Here is a 22,428-nt window from a genome sequence, read left to right as displayed (position 1 = left end):
GAGCACCTCTTCTTTGCTGCAGGCAATATAGCTTGCAAAAAGAGAGCCAGCCTCAGCCAGGAGCATGTGGTCATTTTGACATTTTTGCATTTCAATGCAAAGTTTGTGAAAGAATGAATAACAAAATGTGATAAACAGTGAAAGTCTACCTCTTTTAAAACTTGTTTTGCTCAATTCTAAAAATTTGTTTTGCTGCTTAAAAATTGGACAAACAGTTGTGTTAATGTAAAGTTTTAGTCTGAAGTTTATATTTGTAACACTCAGTAAGTATGTGGATTTCATTTAAATATAGTTAAAAATTATAGATTTTTTTTTTATCCGATTAGTTGATTAATCGAAAAAATAATCGTCTGATTAATCGATTATGAAAATAATCGTTAGTTGCAGCCCTAGATATCTAAAGATTGCAGCAAATTAGATAATAGAAGTAAATTGGAATGTTGTTTAAAATTGTATACTCTATCTGAATCGTGAAATAATTTTTTTGGGTTTAATGGCCCTTTAACTAAAGTATAGTTGAATTTACCATCACTTTAAAAATATGAGTTCTCTGGTGTTAGAAAATAACAAGGCAGGCAAAGAGCTTTAACATAGATACAAATGTATGTGTGTGTCTATATCTGTCTGTGTGTGTGTGTGTATATGTGTGTCTATATCTATATCTGTATGTGTGTGTGTGTGTCTATATCTGTGTGTGTGTGTGTTTATATACTGTATGTGTGTATATATATATATATATATGTGTGTGTGTGTGTGTATATGTGTGTGTACGTACATATGAACTTATTTGTGTATATATGTGTTTACAGATGTGTATATACCCATATACAGATAAATATATACAGTATCTCACAAAAGTGAGTACACCCCTTACATTTTTGTAAATATTTTATTATATCTTTTCATGTGACAACACTGAAGAAATGGCACTTTGCTACAATGTAAAGTAGTGAGTGTACAGCCTGTATAACAGTGTAAATTTGCTGTCCCCTCAAAATAACTAAAAAAGTGAGTACACCCCTAAGTGGAAATGTCCAAATTTGGCCCAAAGTGTCAATATTTTATGTGGCCACCATTATTTTCCAGCACTGCCTTAACCCTCTTGGGCATGGAGTTCACCAGAGCTTCACAGGTTGCCACTGGAGTCCTCTTCCTCTCCTCCATAACGACATCAAGGAGCTGGTGGATGTTAGAAACCTTGCGCTAACCCACCTTCCGTTTGAGGATGCCCCACAGATGCTCAATAGGGTTTAGGACTGGAGACATGCTTGGCCAGTCCATCACCTTTACCCTCAGCTTCTTCAGCAAGGCAGTGGTCGTCTTGGAGGTGTGTTTGGGGTCGTTATCATGTTGGAATACTGCCCTGCGGCCCAGTCTCCGCTTCAGTATGTCACAGTACATGTTGGCATTCATGTTTCCCTCAATGAACTGTAGCTCCCCACTGCCAGCAGCACTCATGCAGGCCCAGACCATGACATTCCCACCACCATGCTTGACTGTAGGCAAGACACACTTGTCTTTGTACTCCTCACCTGGTTGCCGCCACACACGCTTGACACCTTCTGAACCAAATACGTTTATCTTGGTCTCATTGGACCACAGGACATGGTTCCAGTAATCAATTTCCTTAGTCTGCTTGTCTTCAGCAAACTGTTTGCAGGCTTTTTTGTGCATCATCTTTAGAAGAGACTTCCTTCTTGGACGACAGCCATGCAGACCAATTTGATGCAGTGTGCGGCGTATGGTCTGAGCACTGACAGGCTGACTCCCCCACCCCTTCAACCTCTGCAGCAATGCTGGCAGCACTCATACGTCTATTTCCCAAAGACAACCTCTGGCTGTGACGCTGAGCACGTGCACTCAACTTCTTTGGTCGACCATGGCGAGGCCTGTTCTGAGTGGAACATGTCCTGTGAAACCGCTGTATGGTCTTGACCACCATGCTGCAGCTCAGTTTCAGGGTCTTGGCAATCTTCTTATAGCCAAGGCCATCTTTATATAGAGCAACAATTCTTTTTTTCAGATCCTCAGAGAGTTCTTTGCCATGAGGTGCCATGTTGAACTTCCAGTGACGAGTATGAGAGAGTGTGAGTGCGATAACACCAAATTTAACACACCCGCTCCCCATTCACACCTGAGACCTTGTAACACTAATTAGTCACATGACGCCGGGGAGGAAAAATGGCTAATTGGGCCCAATTTGGACATTTCCATTTAGGGGTGTACTCACTTTTGTTGCCAATGGTTTAGACATATATGGCTATGTGCGGAGTTATTTTGAGGGGACAACAAATTTACACTGCTATACAGGCTGTACACTCACTACTTTACATTGTAGCAAAGTGTCATTTCTTCAGTGTTGTCACATGAAAAGATATTCAATATTTACAAAAATGTGAGGGGTGTATTCACTTTTGTGAGATACTGTATGTACACACACATATACGGTGTGTATATGTGTGTATGTGTATATATATATATATATATATATATATATATATATATATATATATATATATATATATATATATATATATAGTGAAAAGGGTTTGTTCTAATAGCGCTTGAAGAAGACGTTCCTCATGTGCATATGTTGGAAAGGATAAAGAGAAATGCAAATATCCCAAATGAGTAAATGATCAAGCGGATAAAATAAGTGCCTATAAATGCTCACCTGTTGGATCACAGGGTCCAGTAGTCAGCGTCGTATGACCTTTATTAATACTTCTGTTCACAAATAGATGACAATGTGTACACCAATGTGGATAAAAGATAGTGACAAAATAATAATATATATTAATATATATTTGAGAGAATAGTAGGTGATCTTGACCGGGAGACTGCAAAGAATATTTGTGGGACTTTCCCTCTGTTACCACTCTGTATGATTGGACAGAAGGTAGATAGTGTGGAAATTCCTAGTTATTATGAGCTTCTTCACCTCGAACCGTTTCTTGCTGGTGCTGTTATGTGCACCGCTCGGGGTATCCACATCCATCCATCCATACTGTGTAAATATATATATATATATATATATATATATATATATATATATATATATATATATATATACACACAAAGTGCTTTCGAGCCCTTTGCTGTCAAGTAGATGATAACATGTAAAAACATATTTATGCAATAATTATATTCAATAAAGGTTTTAATTATGTATTTACAGTAAATATTTCACAGTCCAATGTTCTGCACATAGCAGTATTTATAAATAGATATTCCTAAGTATATATGTATACCTATATATAATCATCTACATATATAGGTATAAATATATATTGTACCAAAATACCCTCAGATATATATAGAAATAATTTAAGAATAAATAGAACATATTGGAATGTGAAATATTCTTATTTTCATGTAGAGTTAGCGAACTTGAGAAAATGCGATCGTGTTTGCGTGCGAGTAGGGTGCTTGAGTTTGTTTTTCCACTTGTTTTTCTCCATTTACGTCTATAAGGGAACTACGTTAACATGCTTATGATATCTGAAATCCGGCTTTTTACTCACGGTTTAGTGCATGAGCAAAAACGTTTTACTTTCAACTTAACGAGTGCTACTCGACGCTTGCAAAAAGCTTACTTCTAGCGGAGTTAACATGTGAGCGAGAGCGATAAATAACGCCCAAAATATGTCGAGTTGTAACAATTTATGTATTCATATTTTTTTTCGATAATCGCTGTTTTCTGGATTAATCAGTTTTATTCACTTTAATCCCTTTGTGACCAAGCAGAGTGACGTCTGAATCCTGGTCTGTGTATGATGCTCATATAAGGGCATTGGTCACATATAATTCACAATTTTTCCCCCTATGATAATGATCTGTACACGAGACCCTCTCTTTTTTCTCTTTCTCTCTCTCTGTTTAGGCTCCGGTTACTGTGAAGATCACGTACAATAAGCGTCACTGCGTCAGTAAAGGAGAAACATTATAAGAATATCTGACAAATTCAGTTGCTAAACAAGACAATGTCTGACAAGAACCAAACCTCAGAGCTTCCTGATGCACACAGAGGTAAGCAGGATGTCACGTGCATATACAGTGTATGTGTGTGTGTGTATGTATGTATGTATATGTGTGTATATATATATATATATATATATATATATATATATATATATATATATATATATATATATATATATATATATATATATATATATATATATATATATATATAAGCAGGACGTCACATGTCACCTGGTTTTGTCATCACAAGGGGATAATATTTACAGTAACAAAAAACACTGTGTGTTCCCGTCCAGTATTAAAATCTAAGTGTTCGGGGGCGGAGCTAACCGCTAGTGAGAGTGGTCGCACTCTAGAGGAGCTCCGTAGCTTAAATGAATAAGAGAGCTCTTAATAACTGAATTTATAGACAAATTTTGGGCTACGACTCCCTGATTAAGGTTGGGGATATTAGAGCAACACTCGGCACACGGAGGCTGTCTGTCATATCACCCTCAGCGGAACTTCGACACAGAGAGAGTGCGGCCTACTAGCATGGTGTTATCCGGACCCACATCCCCATACCTGCTGATTGCCGATCCGGAGGGTTGGGGCTCCGCCCCGGATTCGGTAACTACTGAGGACAGGTGGATTTATTAGAAGAGGAGACTCCGGATTCCTACTGCTTACCTGGGCCCTGTATCTGACGCTGCATCCAGCTTATAAGCTCTCCGCCTGAACACTCCACTTCTAGAACTCCGGAGGGTCGGGACTCCGCTCCAGAGTTGACGTGCAGAGATCCACAGGAGGCATCGGGGACAGAGTACTGCAGCTAAATCCAGCAGACTACTCAGTGAAGTGCTCCCATGCTGACGGACTATCCGGCCTACACGACAACACCGGGTACAAAGAGACCCACAATCTCAAGGGACAACCAGCCTCCTGGACTCGTCTGGATCATCTGTCCTACAGGTAAAGTGTGGGCAGCGACAGGATCAAGTACCTGGTGAGATATTTATAGTGAAGGGGAAGCCGCCATTTTGCCCAGCAAATGCGCAGCACCTTAATTAGCCCACAAGCAGGCACTTGATACAGAGCTGGGTCACATACACCGCAAAGGCCAGTAATCAAAGACTCTCAAGGGGAAAGTGGAAACAGTGCACCCTAAAGCTCTGCTATTAATTTCTAGGTTTACAGCATATCTTTGTGCTGATGTAAGAACTGCCATAGTGTGATAAGGGGAAATCTGTTATGGGATCACGTTACTTAGGCAAAGGGGCTTCTGGTGCTATAGAAGCTTACTTGCTGTCTGCCTCAGAGACACCTAAGGAACTGTCGGGGTGGAAGCTGTGGGGCTTGAGGGAGCCTACTGCTGCCTGAGTGGGTCCGGTGCGGTCTACACCGGCTATATCTACATTGAATCCTGCTGAGCTGGGGAACCTGTCTATTGAGTCCAATTGGGTGAGATCAATGACTCTGGCTATCCTTTATTCTACCTTTACGCTGATCCCTACAGTTACTCTGCATTACGGCCACCAGGCATAGCCCCACGTTTACACACTTTTATGGCACCATAGTGGGTTTGTTCCCTCCACAGGCTTACCTCTATCCCACAGTGATTTATATATCTAGGCCTACCCCTCCCTCCCCAGCTACATCTATACACTATGATCCTCCTTTCAAAGTTGTAATTTCAGCCTGCATCACAGCTCACTTGAGTCCCTGGCCACCTTCAACCTACACCATCAGCAGGGGGACGCTCTTAATGGTCCATATTTCCTCTGGAGACCTTTTTGGGACTACCACTTATCTCTCCTATTTGGCCACCCTCTCCGTCTGTGAACCTTGCAGGCCCTCCCATAGCACTGGGGGTACTAACCCTCACTGTTACAGCAGACTTCCTCTGTCCACATTGAGTCACCTAGTGCTTCTCATACGTGAGCCCTCTTTTGCAATTTAATAAGGAGTGACTGCTTACAATTTCCACCCATATTGGGACACTTAAGACTGTGTGTCCCCCACAGCGTTGCTAATAGCAGCCTCCACAAGGGCCGTCCTGGACTTACTATTTACCATCTGTGCTGCACTCATTTATGTTTTATCTGTCTATAGCTGCTGCGTCAGCTTTGCTGTCTTTGGGTCAGTAGCCCAAAGTCTAGTGTCATTTCATACTTGCTCTAACACCTTGTTTTTACAGGCCTCCAGGGTTGATAAGATACAATTAGTTGGTTCTCATGTACCTTGTTTTTGTTGTGCTTAAAATTGTAATCCCGATTGGGGTACTGTAATAAGTGTGACCCCTTGAGACTCACCATTTCCAACCCAGCTAGTCTGGGTTGGTCACTTCCACTTCCCCTTTCCCCTTCCTTCGGGTCGTATCCCCTGCTCCCCGAGTCGAGAGGGAACCAATTGGCCCTTGATGAGTGACAAGCTTTGAGCGCTGTTGGGGTTTGGGATCATAATATCCCTAGCTGCCCATTTTTGCTAGTCCCGCATCAGCCTACTCACCAAGTTCCTTTACCTTGTGTGTTACTTGTAAGGCATTGGTAGACTGTTAATACGAGTGCAGTCGGCCTTGTAACTTACCTCAATTTAAAGTGAAGGTAAAGTCAAACGCTTTATTACAAATAATTATAGATATGAAGGCAAATTAATATAAGTTTCATTCATCAATTTTTTCTAAAACATAAATTACCTGTGATATCTAATGTTTTTGTCCTCTAATCGGCTTTCCGAAAAACAACCCGTACACTTTTTTTTTTTTTCTAAATAACTATCACGTGCTTGAGAGATCCAATTGATTTTCTGGCCGTTAGGCGGCCGTCAAATTTCGTCATAAACATTGCGGTTTACATGCGCATGCATGACAATTTCTCCTCCTCAATTTCCAAGCTCGCGCGTCCTTGTTTCGCGCATGCGCATTATAAAATTTGGGTTGTAGTCAAAGAAGGAGCTGCCAAGGAACTCAGACGGCAACAAATCTGCAACATTTGTTTCGCTCCGATTACCTACAGCAACTTTTCTCTTTTAAAACTAAGAATTGCATTTGCAATGTTTTCTTTTTTATTTTACCATAATGTATTGTTTTTAGATCATCAATTAATTTATATTTTCTTAAATGCAAGGTATCCAGAACATAAAATCGATTTCAATAAATAATAAATATGTTACCGAAATGAAATTCTGAAAATAAAGCCATTTATATATTATATTCAACTCAACATAAAAGAAATAAATAATTTGCAATGTTTTTTTGTTGATAGCTTTATATTACTTATATCTTGTTAAAACTATAAAAAGCAAATGATGCAGATAAATTACATTGTTTCTCATCAATACTAATGAAGCTTTCAAAATGAAATGCTGATAATAACAGTTATTGTATATTATAGTCTAGTCGGGCAAAAAATAAATAAAGATTTGTAGAATCTCTTGAACAAAGAATCTCTTGCTAAGAAAGAAAAGATTTTACAAATATTAATTTATTTTTTTCTTGACTGTAGACTATAATATAAAATGGCTTTGATTATCAGCGTTTCATTTTGCAAACATCGTTAGTATTGATGTAAAACAATGTGATTTATCTGCATCCTTATTTTTATTAGCAACTTTTAATCATTTGCTGATATTAATGAACCAAAATTGCAAGCTAAGAAATAAAACTTCTCAAATGATATATTTCATTTTTGGTTGACTTGACTAAAATATATCATTCCATTTCTTATCAGCTTTTCATTTTGCAAACTGCAAAGCGATGTGTTTTCTCTGCATCCTTTTATTGTTATAAAATTTAAATTCATTGCTGATAACAATGACAAAATTATTTGTTGATAAGAAAGAAAAGATTTTACAACTTTTTTTTTTTCTTTGGAGATGACCTCACTAATATAGAATTGCTTTTAATATCAGCATTACATTTTGCAAACATCGTTATTGTGTAGGCTAAGCAATCTGCTTTATTGGCATTCTTTTGCTTGTAATAAATTTGAACTTCATTTCTGTAAACCAAAGGATGCAGATAAATCACATTCTTTACTATTAATACTAACGAAGTCTGCAAAATGAAATGCTGATAAGAACAGCAATTCTATATTAGTCTACTCACGAAAAAAGCAATAACTTTTTGTTAAAATCTTTTCTTTCTTAGCAAGACATTCTTTAGTCATTGCTCTCAGCAATGAATTACTAGTTTCAGATAACAAGGCATAAACAATATCTTGCAAATAAAGAAAAGATTTTACAAAGATTTATAGTTTGTTTCTTGCATAGACTAATATAGAATGGCTTTTCTTATCATCCTTACACTATGCAAACATCGTAAGTGTTGATGCAAAGCAATTTTCTTTATCTGCATTCCTTTGCTTGTAATAAATTTTAAATTCATTGCTGAAAAACAAAGGATGCATATAAATCTTATTCTTTCCTATCAATACTAACAAAGTTTTCTAAATGAAATGCTGATAAGAACAGCAATTCTATATTAGTCTACTCAAGAAAAAAGCAATAACTATTTTTTAAAATCTTTTCTTTCTTAGCAAAACATTCTTTATTCATTGCTCTCAGCAATGAATTACAAGTTTCTAATAACAATGAACAAACAATCGATTGCTAAGAAAGAAAAGATGTTACAAATATTTATTTGTTTTTTGCTTGACTATACACTATAATATAGAATGGCTTTGATTATCAGCTTTTCATTTTGCAAAGATAGTTAGTCTTGATGCAAAGCTATGTGATTTACCTGCATCCTGATTTTATGGAGCATCTTTTAATTCATTTCTAATATCAAGTAAACAAAATTGCAAGCTAATAAATAAAAGTTTGCAAATTATATATTTCCTTTTTGGTTGACTTGACTATAATATCCAATTCCATTCCATATAACCTTTTCAATTTTCATACTTTGTTATTTCTACAAAACGATGTGTTTTCACTGCAACATTTGATTTTTAATTAATGGAACATAACATTTTGCTCATTGTTGTCTATGGGGATTCTATGAAAGACGCGATGCTGCTCAGTAAGATTTCCAAATACAGAGTGCTGAATGAAGAAACTGAAACATTGATATAATGTATCAGAGTACAGATGGTATAATTGCGCATGCGCATAGTTTTGCAGATAGAGAACGCGCACGCTTAGTTACGCTTACGGAGGTTGCGAGCGCATAAATAATTTTCATAGACAAAGCCGGAAGAAAGCGAGGGGGAGGAGGAAGCGGCGAAAAAACGGTCAGAATAAAAATAAGATTTATTTAAAAGTAATTTTATTTTTTTTAAAACAAAGTTAGCGACTATAATGTTGGTCACATAATATGTTAAAATATTCATTCAACAAACCAAAACTTTACTTTCACTTTAAGCCTTAAACTCTCTGCCTTCCCCCCTCCGGCCCTAGGCAGCAGTTTACAACTAACTAACTTTCCTCCCAGACCCAGGATTACTTCCTATCTAGTCAATAAGTTAACTACCATGTCCTAGGAGTCTCGACGGGACGTCACCCATCCCTGCTCCGCAGTTACTAAATGTAAAATATCACAATCTATTCTAGTCAACTTGTCTTTCAAAGGGTAATTTTGCAGGGCCATTTAACAACTTTTACTCTAACAGGAGTTTGACCTTTGTAATCCTTAAAGATGCCTCATACCTCTAGGAGACAAACGAAGACCCCTACTGTCACCAAAAAGACAGTATACGATCATTTAACCCAATCTGGAAAGGTTTCCAACATAGATCCGAATGCAGAGCTCAGTGACCCTGAATCACCCGATGATGAATCTGTCTAGTGTTCACTCAGCAGCCCCTTCACATAATTTTATCACAAAATCTACCTTACAGAAGATGCTAGCTAACCAGACGCGCTCCATCACTCAAGAGATCCAATGAACTTCTGCAGAATTGAAGAAAGACATCTCTGAGATAGGCGAAAGGGTTGATGCACTTGAACGTAAACAAGACGATATAGCGGTCGACCAGACCAGTCTCCTATCCTACACAGAAAATCTAGCAGAGCAACTAACACAACTGGAGTTTAATATGGCGGACATTGAAGATAGATCCCGGCGGAACAATATACGCTTTAGAGGGATCCCTGAGAGTGTTGGGACACCTGACCTGCAAACATTCCTAAAAGAACTTTATGTTGAACTCATAGGTACCCCGGAAGGCTTAGTTGACACTATGGAGAGAGCTCACAGAGCCTTGAGATCCAGATCGGTACCTATGGAGAAACCGAGGGAGTAAATAGTCTGCTTTCATAGTTTTGTCTACAAAGACAGGCTGATGCAGGCGGCGTTCAGGAAGCCATCCCTGTCAGAGAAGTTTAGTGAAATTATACTCCTGCCGGATCTCTCTATACATACCCTGCAGTATCGCAAAACCTACCAGCCAGTCGCATCAACTCTCCGTAAGGCTAACATCAAATACCGCTGGGGCCATCCAACAAACCTAGTAGTCACGAAAGATAACCAAACCCACGTGATATCTTCTCTACCTCAGGGATTGACTCTTCTTGCGACCTGGGGTCTTCGCTCAGATATGTCTCCTCCACAACCAGCTACTCACCCTAAATTGAGAACATTGGCTCCTGAATGGACTTCTAAGGAGCAAAGAGCAAAAAGGCCAAAAACCAATCCACCTCAAAGCCCAACTTGAACTCCATCACTCCTTTTCCTTTTTTTTTTTTATATTAAGATGTTGCTCTTTAGAGTGCTGGACTTCCTTTTTTATGGAGAATGCCTTAAAGCTAATGCTAGTTGAAATGTTTATATACCCTTTACGAGGCATACCCCAGTTATGTTTGCTATTGCACTGTTCATATCTATTTTATTGCACCTTTGCTAGTACAAGTTTAAGTAAGTTGTGTCTGCGGAGCAGGGTTAACATCGTTGACCTCTGCTTCTTACTGTTTTTCTCTCCCCCCCCCCAACAGAAACTCACGCTAGGGTTCCGCTAAGGCGGACTTTTTCCGCCACTCCCCCTTCCCCATATACCTCTACTCCCTAACCCCATCCACCTTCCCCTCTACACAACCCTCTTTTCTGACTCCCACTCTTTACCACTGGCCAACATGCCCTCACTCAAGCTCCTAACACACAATGTTAGAGGTTTAAACTCCCCGCACAAATGTAGTTTACTGGCCAGGTCTCTCAAATACCACAACCTTGATGTAGTATTTCTTCAGGAGACTCACTGGATTTCTGATGGCCCCCAATATACAATATCCAAGGATTATACTGCGTTAGAGTGTGCTTCGTTCTCACGAAAAGCTAGAGGTACCGCACTTTTGATTCACAAGAGATTAGCCGTCCAGTGTACTCAGGTCATTAAAGACCCCCAAGCCAGGTACCTAATCTTAGTTTGTGAACTTGATCATGTCCCTTACACACTGGTATCTGTCTACCTTCCCAACTCCCACCAACCCAAATACTTAAAACGAACACTTCTAGCAGTAGACTGAGTGAAAATTGGTAGAGTTATACTAGCAGGTGATTTCAATATGACTTGGGACCCCACCATCGACAGACCAACAAACCTACACAACAGACTTCCCACTCCACACAGCTCTGGTCCACCTTCAGACAGACCATCATCCAATTCAATTACTATGACATAGGGAGATCCCTACACCCCAGGGATAGGGACTACACCCACTTCTCCCACCCACATAAAATATACACTAGGTTGGATTATATTTTCTGCTCTGCGGAAACGTTAGATTCAGTCCAAGACGCTAAAATATCTCTGTGTCCATGATCAGACCACGATTTTGTGATAGCAGCTCTAAATTTGACAAAAAAACTCTGGGTCTAAATTCTCCTGGCGCCTCCCCCATCAGGTTCTCTCAGATGTCCCTTTCAGAGAGGAACTTAGAAAGAACATTAGGTTCTATTCTCAAATAAATGATAACAAGCTGGTCAGGGATGACACTCTCTGTGGAGCCGCTAAGGCCACCATCTGGGGCCTCATTATCAGGAGGCAAGCCCACTTGAAAAAGCAGTCTGGTTTGTCCCTGTCCCAGTCCCACATTGAATTACGCCGCCTAGAACTTTCCAATCAGGCCTCACCTTCGGTCTTCAACACGGAGCAAATCACAAAACTTAGGAACACCCAATCCAATCTTTTAAAACTGAAACTCTTCTATTATAAGAGCAATAAAGCCGATTCCCTCCTAGCCAATAAATTAAGACACAGAACAAGTACCAGTAGAATCCATCACATACAATCTGGGAACCAGACTTACCAACTACCATCGCAAATAGGCACGTGTTTTGCTAAATTTTATTCGGGACTATATAATATAGAAGAGTCAGTAGATCACACATCAGCCACTCCCTCAGACATCAGAGCGTTTTTGGAAAAATTAAAGCTTCCAACTCTCCTAGATGAACGCCGCAAATCCCTCACAGCTCCCTTTACCCTTAGGGAAATTAAAGGTGTCATTAAAAATATGAAAGCTTTCAAAACCCCAGGCCCAGACGGGTTTCCGGTATTTTTTTATAAAACCTATCTTAATGAACTCTCCCCTTTACTCCTTCGGCTCTTTAATTTAGCTAAAGAGGAAGGCAAGTTCTCTAGTGAATTTTTGGAAGCCACGATTATTACCATCCCCAAACCCCTGAAAGACCCATCTCTCTGCTCCAGCTATAGGCCAATTTCCCTGATTAATTTAGATGTAAAAATATATGCTAAATTGCTAGCCAACCGTATCTCTCTTTTGCTTCCCCACCTTATCGACCTGGCCAAGTAGGGTTTATACCCAACCGGGAAGGTCCCGACAATACTAGGCGATTACTCAATATCTTCACTGAATCTACCAGATTGAATAGGCCTTTCTTTGTCATCTCACTGGATGCAGAGAAGGCTTTTGATCAAGTCAGGTGGAGTTACTTATGGGAGGTTCTTAAAACCTTTGGTTTCCCAGAGAGTGTCCGGACAGCCATTCAAGCACTATACTCTACTCCCACAGAGACGGTGAAAGGGCTAGGTTATCAATCACCCTCTTTCATAATCTCCAGTGGAACTAGACATGGATGTCCCCTCTCGCCCTTATTATTTACCTTGGCAATTGAGCTCCTTGCAGAAAAAATCAGATTGGATAAACATATCGATGGCATCACCCTACATGGTACAAATCACAAAATAGCCCTTTTCGCTGATGATGTCACAATTTTCTCATCAGACCCTCTGTCTTCACTTCCTAGGCTCAAATATATCCTTGATTCTTTTGGACATCTGTCCTTTTATAAATTGAATTTAGATAAGACTGAAATTTTTACATGGGGCATACCCCAAACTGTGATCAAATGCCTTAAAAAACCAACACAAGGACAATTGTGTTAATAATTTTGTTACGCATCTAGTGTTCAAGTTATCGCATAACATACCTCAGATCATCAAGGATAACTATCACCCTTTACTTTCCAAACTACGCACCCTGAAAAATAAATGGGACTATACATACATTTCCTGGATAGGTAGACTCACAGCCCTCAAAATGTCCTTTTTACCTAAAATAACATATCTCTTTAGGTGTCTCCCTATCAGAATCCCCAGATACTTGCTTCACCAGTTTCAAAGTGAGTTTACCAAATACATCTGGCAGCATAAATCCCCTAGAGTAGCACATAAAATTCTACAAAGCCCTCTACATTGTGGAGGGATAGCCTCCCCTTCTATTTTCCGCTACTATGAGGGGGCAATGTTGACACACATATCTCCCAATGGGGAGCAACAAACTCTCTCAGCAAATGGAAAACTATTGAACAGGCCTCCACACCATATATATACAGAAAAGTAGGTTAGACTGCGAGATTAGTAGGGAATATTGCACACCTAAAAACTGTTATCCCAAAAGTTTAAAGTAATCTGTAGAATGAGGTGGCGCAATGTAAGTTGCTATCCCCTATGTGATTATTGGTTTAAATATATTGATTGAAAATGTATATAAATGGGAATTAATTATCCCTCAATTGAATATTCCTTCAAAAATAAGCACAAATAGACTATGTATATATAAATAATATGAACAATTTATTAAGTTCTAATGGAACAATATATATAGAAATACATAAAAAAGATGCACCGGTGCTATCTATACGGTAAAATTCTAAAATACATGCATATGTGTCTGATTCGTAAAAACAATTTGATACGATCAAGTTGGTATAAAACACTGACATAAACGCTCAAATTCTTGATATAGACGGTGTCAAAGTATAATCTATATGAGCAGTGCACTCATTAACCAATGAATAAGTTAGCTGATTGTCTCTTAAGTCTATTAGCAAATAATAGTGCAGCAAAAGTTTGCAAGGTGATTTATGGATACAGTGTATCCCGTGTTACCTTACAGTGTATCTGACAGATGACACTTTGTGTTAAAGGTAGACTTGTCCTAGAGTTCAAACTGAGATCCTCCTAGCGGTCAGTGACCGGTTGTGGTTTGGTGAATAGCCGCTCTGTCTGCGGGGATCCCTTTAGCGTTTATTCCTCAGCGGGTTGTCCTTAATACGGTCTGTGTTTGACCGTTTAGTTGAAAATGCTGGGTTTTAAACTTGGATGTTGGTACCTATGTTGCCACGTAAGTCGGTACTTGTTGTCTTCTTCTTGGGTTTGTTCTTCTTTCGGTCAGTGACCGATTGCTATTAAGGTATAGCTTCTCCTTCTGCCGGGTTGCTTTGCGGTTTAATGCGGGTATAAGTATCTCCGCTATAAAATTCTTTCTCCGGAAAAAAGTATATCCTTATTGTTGGGCAAGAGTATGCTGCTAAATATGCATACGCTGGTGGGACTTGCCGGTTTTGCTGGAGGTGGAAGAGTTGGTTTCCACACTGGAAACTGGAAGCACTCCTCTTGTTGTCTGTGTCTTGGTTTGCCACAATCAGTGTGGCTGTAGCTCGGGTATCAACGCGTTTCGGCTTTGCAGCCTTTCTCAAGATACCGGTATGAAGGATTCCTGGCTATTTAAAGCCTAATCGTTAACTTTGTTAACTCCTGGAATGCTCTCAGGCTCCTGCACAAGGACAGCAACTGCCGAAACGCGTTGATACCCGAGCTACAGCCACACTGATTGTGGCAAACCAAGACACAGACAACAAGAGGAGTGCTTCCAGTTTCCAGTGTGGAAACCAACTCTTCCACCTCCAGCAAAACCGGCAAGTCCCACCAGCGTATGCATATTTAGCAGCATACTCTTGCCCAACAATAAGGATATACTTTTTTCCGGAGAAAGAATTTTATAGCGGAGATACTTATACCCGCATTAAACCGCAAAGCAACCCGGCAGAAGGAGAAGCTATACCTTAATAGCAATCGGTCACTGACCGAAAGAAGAACAAACCCAAGAAGAAGACAACAAGTACCGACTTACGTGGCAACATAGGTACCAACATCCAAGTTTAAAACCCAGCATTTTCAACTAAACGGTCAAACACAGACCGTATTAAGGACAACCCGCTGAGGAATAAACGCTAAAGGGATCCCCGCAGACAGAGCGGCTATTCACCAAACCACAACCGGTCACTGACCGCTAGGAGGATCTCAGTTTGAACTCTAGGACAAGTCTACCTTTAACACAAAGTGTCATCTGTCAGATACACTGTAAGGTAACACGGGATACACTGTATCCATAAATCACCTTGCAAACTTTTGCTGCACTATTATTTGCTAATAGACTTAAGAGACAATCAGCTAACTTATTCATTGGTTAATGAGTGCACTGCTCATATAGATTATCCTTTGACACCGTCTATATCAAGAATTTGAGCGTTTATGTCAGTGTTTTATACCAACTTGATCGTATCAAATTGTTTTTACGAATCAGACACATATGCATGTATTTTAGAATTTTACCGTATAGATAGCACTGGTGCATCTTTTTTATGTATTTCTATATATATTGTTCCATTAGAACTTAATAAATTGTTCATATTATTTATATATACATAGTCTATTTGTGCTTATTTTTGAAGGAATATTCAATTGAGGGATAATTAATTCCCATTTATATACATTTTCAATCAATATATTTAAACCAATAATCACATAGGGGATAGCAACTTACATTGCGCCACCTCATTCTACAGACTCCACACCATATATACCTACATGACTTAATATGGATACATCCCCACTCCCGACGAACCCTAAACATCACTAACCCCATAATTTGTGAGTGCTTGCGGATGTGGGACAAGATTAGACATTATCCTCGCATAGCCCCACACCCCTCTCCGGTTACCTCCCTTGCGAGTTTACTCTTAGGTCTCCCTGACTCCCATCCCCAAAAGTGGACACAGCTAGGAGTGGAGGTGGCCTCAGACCTCTGGTCCTCTTACCCACAACCGAGGTTCCGTACGCTAGAAGAAATACATGCTGACTCTACTATACCCCTGTACATGAAATATGAACATAGGCTGAAGAGCTTCCTGACAAGCTGGGGCTTTAAACCTGAATTGTTCCACCCTTGCACACTGTGCGAAACTGTATGGCAACAAGATAATGGATTACGTAGACCTTTATCCCTGCACCACACCCTTATAGGTAACACAGAGTGGGACAACAAGCTACCTCACCTAATCAAATGGGAGCTACTCCCTAACGCCACTTTCTCCTCACAAATTTGGCAGTCTACTATAATCCTCACAAAAAAGGCCCTACATTGTGTCACATTATTTGAGACCTATTACAAGCTACTGACGCACTGGTATTATATCCCACAAGACTTGCCAAAATGTATGGAATTGCCTCGCCTCTGTGCTGGCGCGACTGTGGACAGATAGGTGATACTCTACATATTTGGTGGGAATGCCCTAAAATCGCACCTCTATGGAACTCCTGTTTCCGTGTCATACTTGGTCTAGGTATAAGTCTCCCCAAGACTCCCTCTAATGCCCTTCTCCACCTTGGTACTCATTTTCTCCCTAAACACCAGGCTTACTTATCCATATACCTATTAACCGCAACTAAGACGGCAATCGCCAAGGCGTAGAAAACCACGTCCTCAACTAGCTGGTCTATGATATTAAATTCAATGGCATATATCTACACAATGTAGAAAGGTATATTTCAAGTGTTAGACAGGTCAGACTTATTCGAGCTCACTTCGGCTGACTGGGGAGCATGTTATGACACCGTCTGGGTACACAATGTTGTAGCCGACTCCTAAAACTGGACTACCAGTAGATAAGTACCCTATCTTCCCCCTCCTCCTTTATTCCCCCACCTCCCTCTCCCACCCTTCCTCATCTTTAATCACTATTTAAGATCAGATGTTACTGTATGCATATAAGATATGTGTGAGATATTCACTTATTGTTTCTACAGTTTATCTGTTAGATTGTAGAGGCCTGCGTGCCTCCTTCATTACTGACTCTGCTGAATTTTCTTTTTGTGTCAGATTCCTATTTTTGCCACAATAAAAATTTTGAAAAAAATAAATTTAAAAAAAAGTGTTCATATGATCAGTGATTGGTAGGTAAACTTCATGCAAAGTGCTCATAGTGCACCTACCGATAAGTGCTTCTGTTATGTGTCTAGAGGAAAACCCGGCACTGGGCTATTAAATGTACAGACTTCTGTTATATAAGTTTATGTTACACCCTGTACTGTGTACTATCAGGTAACTTCCTGCTGTAATTACAGGGCGTCTAGAGGAAAACCCGGCACTGGGCTATTAAATGTACAGACAGTTATATAAGTTTATGTTACATCCTGTACTGTGTACTATCAGGTAACTTCCTGCTGTAATTACAGGGCGTCTAGAGGAAAACCCGGCACTGGGCTATTAAATGTACAGACTGTTATATAAGTTTATGTTGCACCCTGTACTGTACTATCAGGTAACTTTCTGCTGTAATTACAGGGCGTCTAGAGGAAAACCCGGCACTGGGCTATTAAATGTACAGACTTCTGTTATATAAGTTTATGTTACACCCTGTACTGTGTACTATCAGGTAACTTCCTGCTGTAATTACAGGGTGTCTAGAGGAAAACCCAGCACTGGGCTATTAAATGTACAGACTTCTGTTATATAAGTTTATGTTACACCCTGTACTGTACTATCAGGTATCTTCCTGCTGTAATTACAGGGTGTCTAGAGGAAAACCCGGCACTGGGCTATTAAATGTACAGACTGTTATATAAGTTTATGTTACACCCTGTACTGTGTACTATCAGGTAACTTTCTGCTGTAATTACAGGGCGTCTAGAGGAAAACCCGGCACTGGGCTATTAAATGTACAGACTTCTGTTATATAAGTTTATGTTACACCCTGTACTGTGTACTATCAGGTAACTTCCTGCTGTAATTACAGGGCGTCTAGAGGAAAACCCGGCACTGGGCTATTAAATGTACAGACTGTTATATAAGTGTATGTTACACCCTGTACTGTACTATCAGGTAACTTCCTGCTGTAATTACAGGGTGTCTAGAGGAAAACCCGGCACTGGGCTATTAAATGTACAGACTTCTGTTATATAAGTTTATGTTACACCCTGTACTGTGTACTATAAGGTAACCTTCTGCTGTAATTACAGGGTGTCTAGAGGAAAACCCGGCACTGGGCTATTAAATGTACAGACTTCTGTTATATAAGTTTATGTTACACCCTGTACTGTGTACTATAAGGTAACCTTCTGCTGTAATTACAGGGCGTCTAGAGGAAAACCCAGCACTGGGCTATTAAATGTACAGACTTCTGTTATATAAGTTTATGTTACACCCTGTACTGTGTACTATCAGATAACTTCCTGCTGTAATTACAGGGCGTCTAGAAGAAAACCCGGCACTGGGCTATTAAATGTACAGACTACTGTTATATAAGTTTATGTTACACCCTGTACTGTGTACTATCAGGTAACTTCCTGCTCTAATTACAGGGCGTCTAGAAGATAACCCGGTGTTCTAAAGTTATGCGTCTACCCGTAGGAATGTGTATACTTCGTCACTTCCGGTGACGTTTGTCAGCTGGTGGAGGTTTGTGGCACTCACTGCGCATGTGCTAGAGGCCCAAACTCCTTACAACAGCTGATGAGGAATTATGTGGCACGCGCACGTTACTGGTTACAAAATCACAATGAACAAGCGGTCTGTCATTGGATTTTGTAACCAGAAAGGGTTCCATTCCATGTAGGAATAAGTTGCTACTACAACCATTTAGGAAGCAAGTTATTCATAACATAAAATATAAATTTATATAAAGGCAAAACAAGCATTAAAGTATGCTTGCAGCAATACCATAGGGCTGTATATATCAAGCGCAAACTGAATCCTCACTATAAACTAGAGGAGTATGTTATATGGCTGAGAAATCTATTCTGAAAATGCAGGATATGTAAAAAGCCGGGTGAAATCACAAGCCAACGGGTGCTCTATAAGAGCTTAGATCGTCAAGTAGTTCCATAGATACAGTTGTAAAACACCTTTAGAAATAGGATATGAACACTATATAATGTGCAGCACACTGGTTGATACCACACGGTAATAGCAGCGTATAAGGTCACAAAAAACACATATGCTATGTTGTTCTAAAGTTATGCGTCTACACGTAGGAATGGAATGGAACCCTTTCTGGTTACAAAATCCAATGACAGACCGCTTGTTCATTGTGATTTTGTAACCAGTAACGTGCACGTGCCACATAATTCCTCATCAGCTGTTGTAAGGAGTTTGGGCCTCTAGTGAATGCGCAGTGAGCGCCACAAGCCTCCACCAGCTGATTAAACGTCACCAGAAGTGACGTAGTATATAAATTCCTATGGTAGATGGTTTAATTTAAGACACCGGCACTGGGCTATTAAATGTACAGACTGTTATATAAGTTTATATTACACCCTGTACTGTGTACTATAAGGTAACTTCCTGCTGTAATTACAGGGCGTCTAGAGGAAAACCCGGCACTGGGCTATTAAATGTACAGACTTCTGTTATATAAGTTTATGTTACACCCTGTACTGTGTACTATCAGGTAACTTCCTGCTGTAATTACAGGGCGTCTAGAGGAAAACCCGGCACTGGGCTATTAAATGTACAGACTTCTGTTATATAAGTTTATGTTACACCCTGTACTGTGTATTATCAGGTAACTTCCTGCTGTAATTACAGGGTGTCTAGAGTAAAACCCGGCACTGGGTTATTAAATGTACAGACTTCTGTTATATAAGTTTATGTTACACCCTGTACTGTGGACTATCAGGTAACTTCCTGCTCTAATTACAGGGCGTCTAGAGGAAAACCCGAACACTGGGCTGTTAAATGTGAAGGAAGAGGATGAGACAGATGACATAAATAGTCATCCGCCTGAAATACATAGGTCCCTCCCTGCTGGTGAGTACTGAGTAGTAATATGTGAGAGTCTGCCGGGGCTGTGCACACTGTTACTTACTGCTCTCTCATGAAATTTACTGTCTGGTTTATAAGCGCTGGGACTGTGCACACAGTTACTTACTGCTTTCTCATGTACTTTACTCACTGTCTGGTTTATAAGTACTGGGGCTGTGCACACAGTTACGTACTGCTCTCATGTAGTTTACTGTCTGGTTTATAAGTGCTGGGGCTGTGCACACAGTTACTTACTGCTCTCTCATGTAGTTTACTGTCTGCTTTATAAGTGCTGGGGCTGTGCACACAGTTACTTACTGCTCTCATGTAGTTTACTGTCTGGTTTATAAGTGCTGTGGCTCTGCACACAGTTACTTACTGCTCTCATGTAGTTTACTGTCTGGTTTATAAGTGCTGGGGCTGTGCACACAGTTACTTACTGCGCTCATGTAGTTTACTGTCTGGTTTATAAGTGCTGGGGCTGTGCACACAGTTACTTACTGCTCTCATGTAGTTTACTGTCTGGTTTATATGTGCTGGGGCTGTGCACACAGTTACTTACTGCTCTCTCATGTAGTTTACTGTCTGATATATAAGTGCTGGGGCTGTGCACACAGTTACTGCTCTCTCATGTAGTTTACTGTCTGGTTTATAAGTGCTGGGGTTGTGCACACAGTTACTGCTCTCTCATGTAGTTTACTGTCTGGTTTATAAGTGCTGAGGCTGTGCACACAGTTACTTACTGCTCTCATGTAGTCTACTGTCTGGTTTATAAGTGTTGGGGCTGTGCACACAGTTACTGCTCTCTCATGTAGTTTACTGTCTGCTTTATAAGTGCTGGGGCTGTGCACACAGTTACTTACTGCTCTCATGTAGTTTACTGTCTGGTTTATAAGTGTTGGGGCTGTGCACACAGTTACTGCTCTCTCATGTAGTTTACTGTCTGGTTTATAAGTGCTATGGCTGTGCGCACAGTTACTTACTGCTCTCTCATGTAGTTTACTGTCTGGTTTATAAGTTCTGGGGCTGTGCACACAGTTACTTACTGCTCTCATATAGTTTACTGTATGGTTTATAAGTGCTGGGGCTGTGCACACAGTTACTGCTCTCTCATGTAGTTTACTGTCTGGTTTATAAGTGCTGGGGCTGTGCACACAGTTACTTACTGCTCTCTCATGTAGTTTACTGTCTGGTTTATAAGTGCTGGGGCTGTGCACACAGTTACTGCTCTCTCATGTAGTTTACTGTCTGGTTTATAAGTGCTGGGGCTGTGCACACAGTTACTGCTCTAATGTAGTTTACTGTCTGGTTTATAAGTGCTGGGGCTGTGCACACAGTTTCTGCTCTCATGTAGTTTACTGTCTGGTTTATAAGTGCTGGGGCTGTGCACACAGTTACTTACTGCTCTCTCTCATGTAGTTTACTGTCTGGTTTATAAGTGCTGGGGCTGTGCACACAGTTACTGCTCTCTCATGTAGTTTACTGTCTGGTTTATAAGTGCTATGGCTGTGCGCACAGTTACTTACTGCTCTCTCATGTAGTTTACTGTCTGGTTTATAAGTTCTGGGGCTGTGCACACAGTTACTTACTGCTCTCATATAGTTTACTGTATGGTTTATAAGTGCTGGGGTTGTGCACACAGTTACTTACTACTCTCATGTAGTTTACTGTCTGGTTTATAAGTGCAGGTGCTGTGCACACAGTTACTTACTGCTCTCTCATGTAGTTTACTGTCTGGTTTATAAGTGTTGGGGCTGTGCACACAGTTACTGCTCTCTCATGTAGTTTACTGTCTGCTTTATAAGTGCTGGGGCTGTGCACACAGTTACTGCTCTAATGTAGTTTACTGTCTGGTTTATAAGTGCTGGGGCTGTGCACACAGTTTCTGCTCTCATGTAGTTTACTGTCTGGTTTATAAGTGCTGGGGCTGTGCACACAGTTACTTACTGCTCTCTCTCATGTAGTTTACTGTCTGGTTTATAAGTGCTGGGGCTTTGCACACAGTTACTTACTGCTCTCTCATGTAGTTTACTGTCTGGTTTATAAGTGCTGGGGCTGTGCACACAGTTACTTACTGCTCTCTCATGTAGTTTACTGTCTGGTTTATAAGTGCTGGGGTTATGCACACAGTTACTTACTGCTCTC

General features: G+C 40.2%; 1 protein-coding gene across 1 annotated transcript in view; it reads left to right on the top strand.

Annotated features, from left to right (window-relative positions):
- The first annotated feature begins 3,907 nt into the window (after positions 1-3,907).
- LOC128666700 (zinc finger protein 250-like) overlaps positions 3,908-22,428 on the top strand; it is a 174,206-nt gene continuing 155,685 nt past the window's right edge. The window contains exons 1-2 of the mRNA XM_053721439.1: positions 3,908-4,029; positions 20,182-20,289. Of these exons, the coding sequence (XP_053577414.1) occupies positions 3,984-4,029; positions 20,182-20,289 (154 nt within the window). The 5' untranslated portion in view covers positions 3,908-3,983. The remainder of the gene's footprint in view (positions 4,030-20,181; positions 20,290-22,428) is intronic.

Source organism: Bombina bombina, chromosome 7, assembly GCF_027579735.1.
Source record: "Bombina bombina isolate aBomBom1 chromosome 7, aBomBom1.pri, whole genome shotgun sequence".
Classification (NCBI taxonomy): domain Eukaryota; kingdom Metazoa; phylum Chordata; class Amphibia; order Anura; family Bombinatoridae; genus Bombina; species Bombina bombina.
This window is presented reverse-complemented; position numbering and strand designations above follow the sequence as displayed.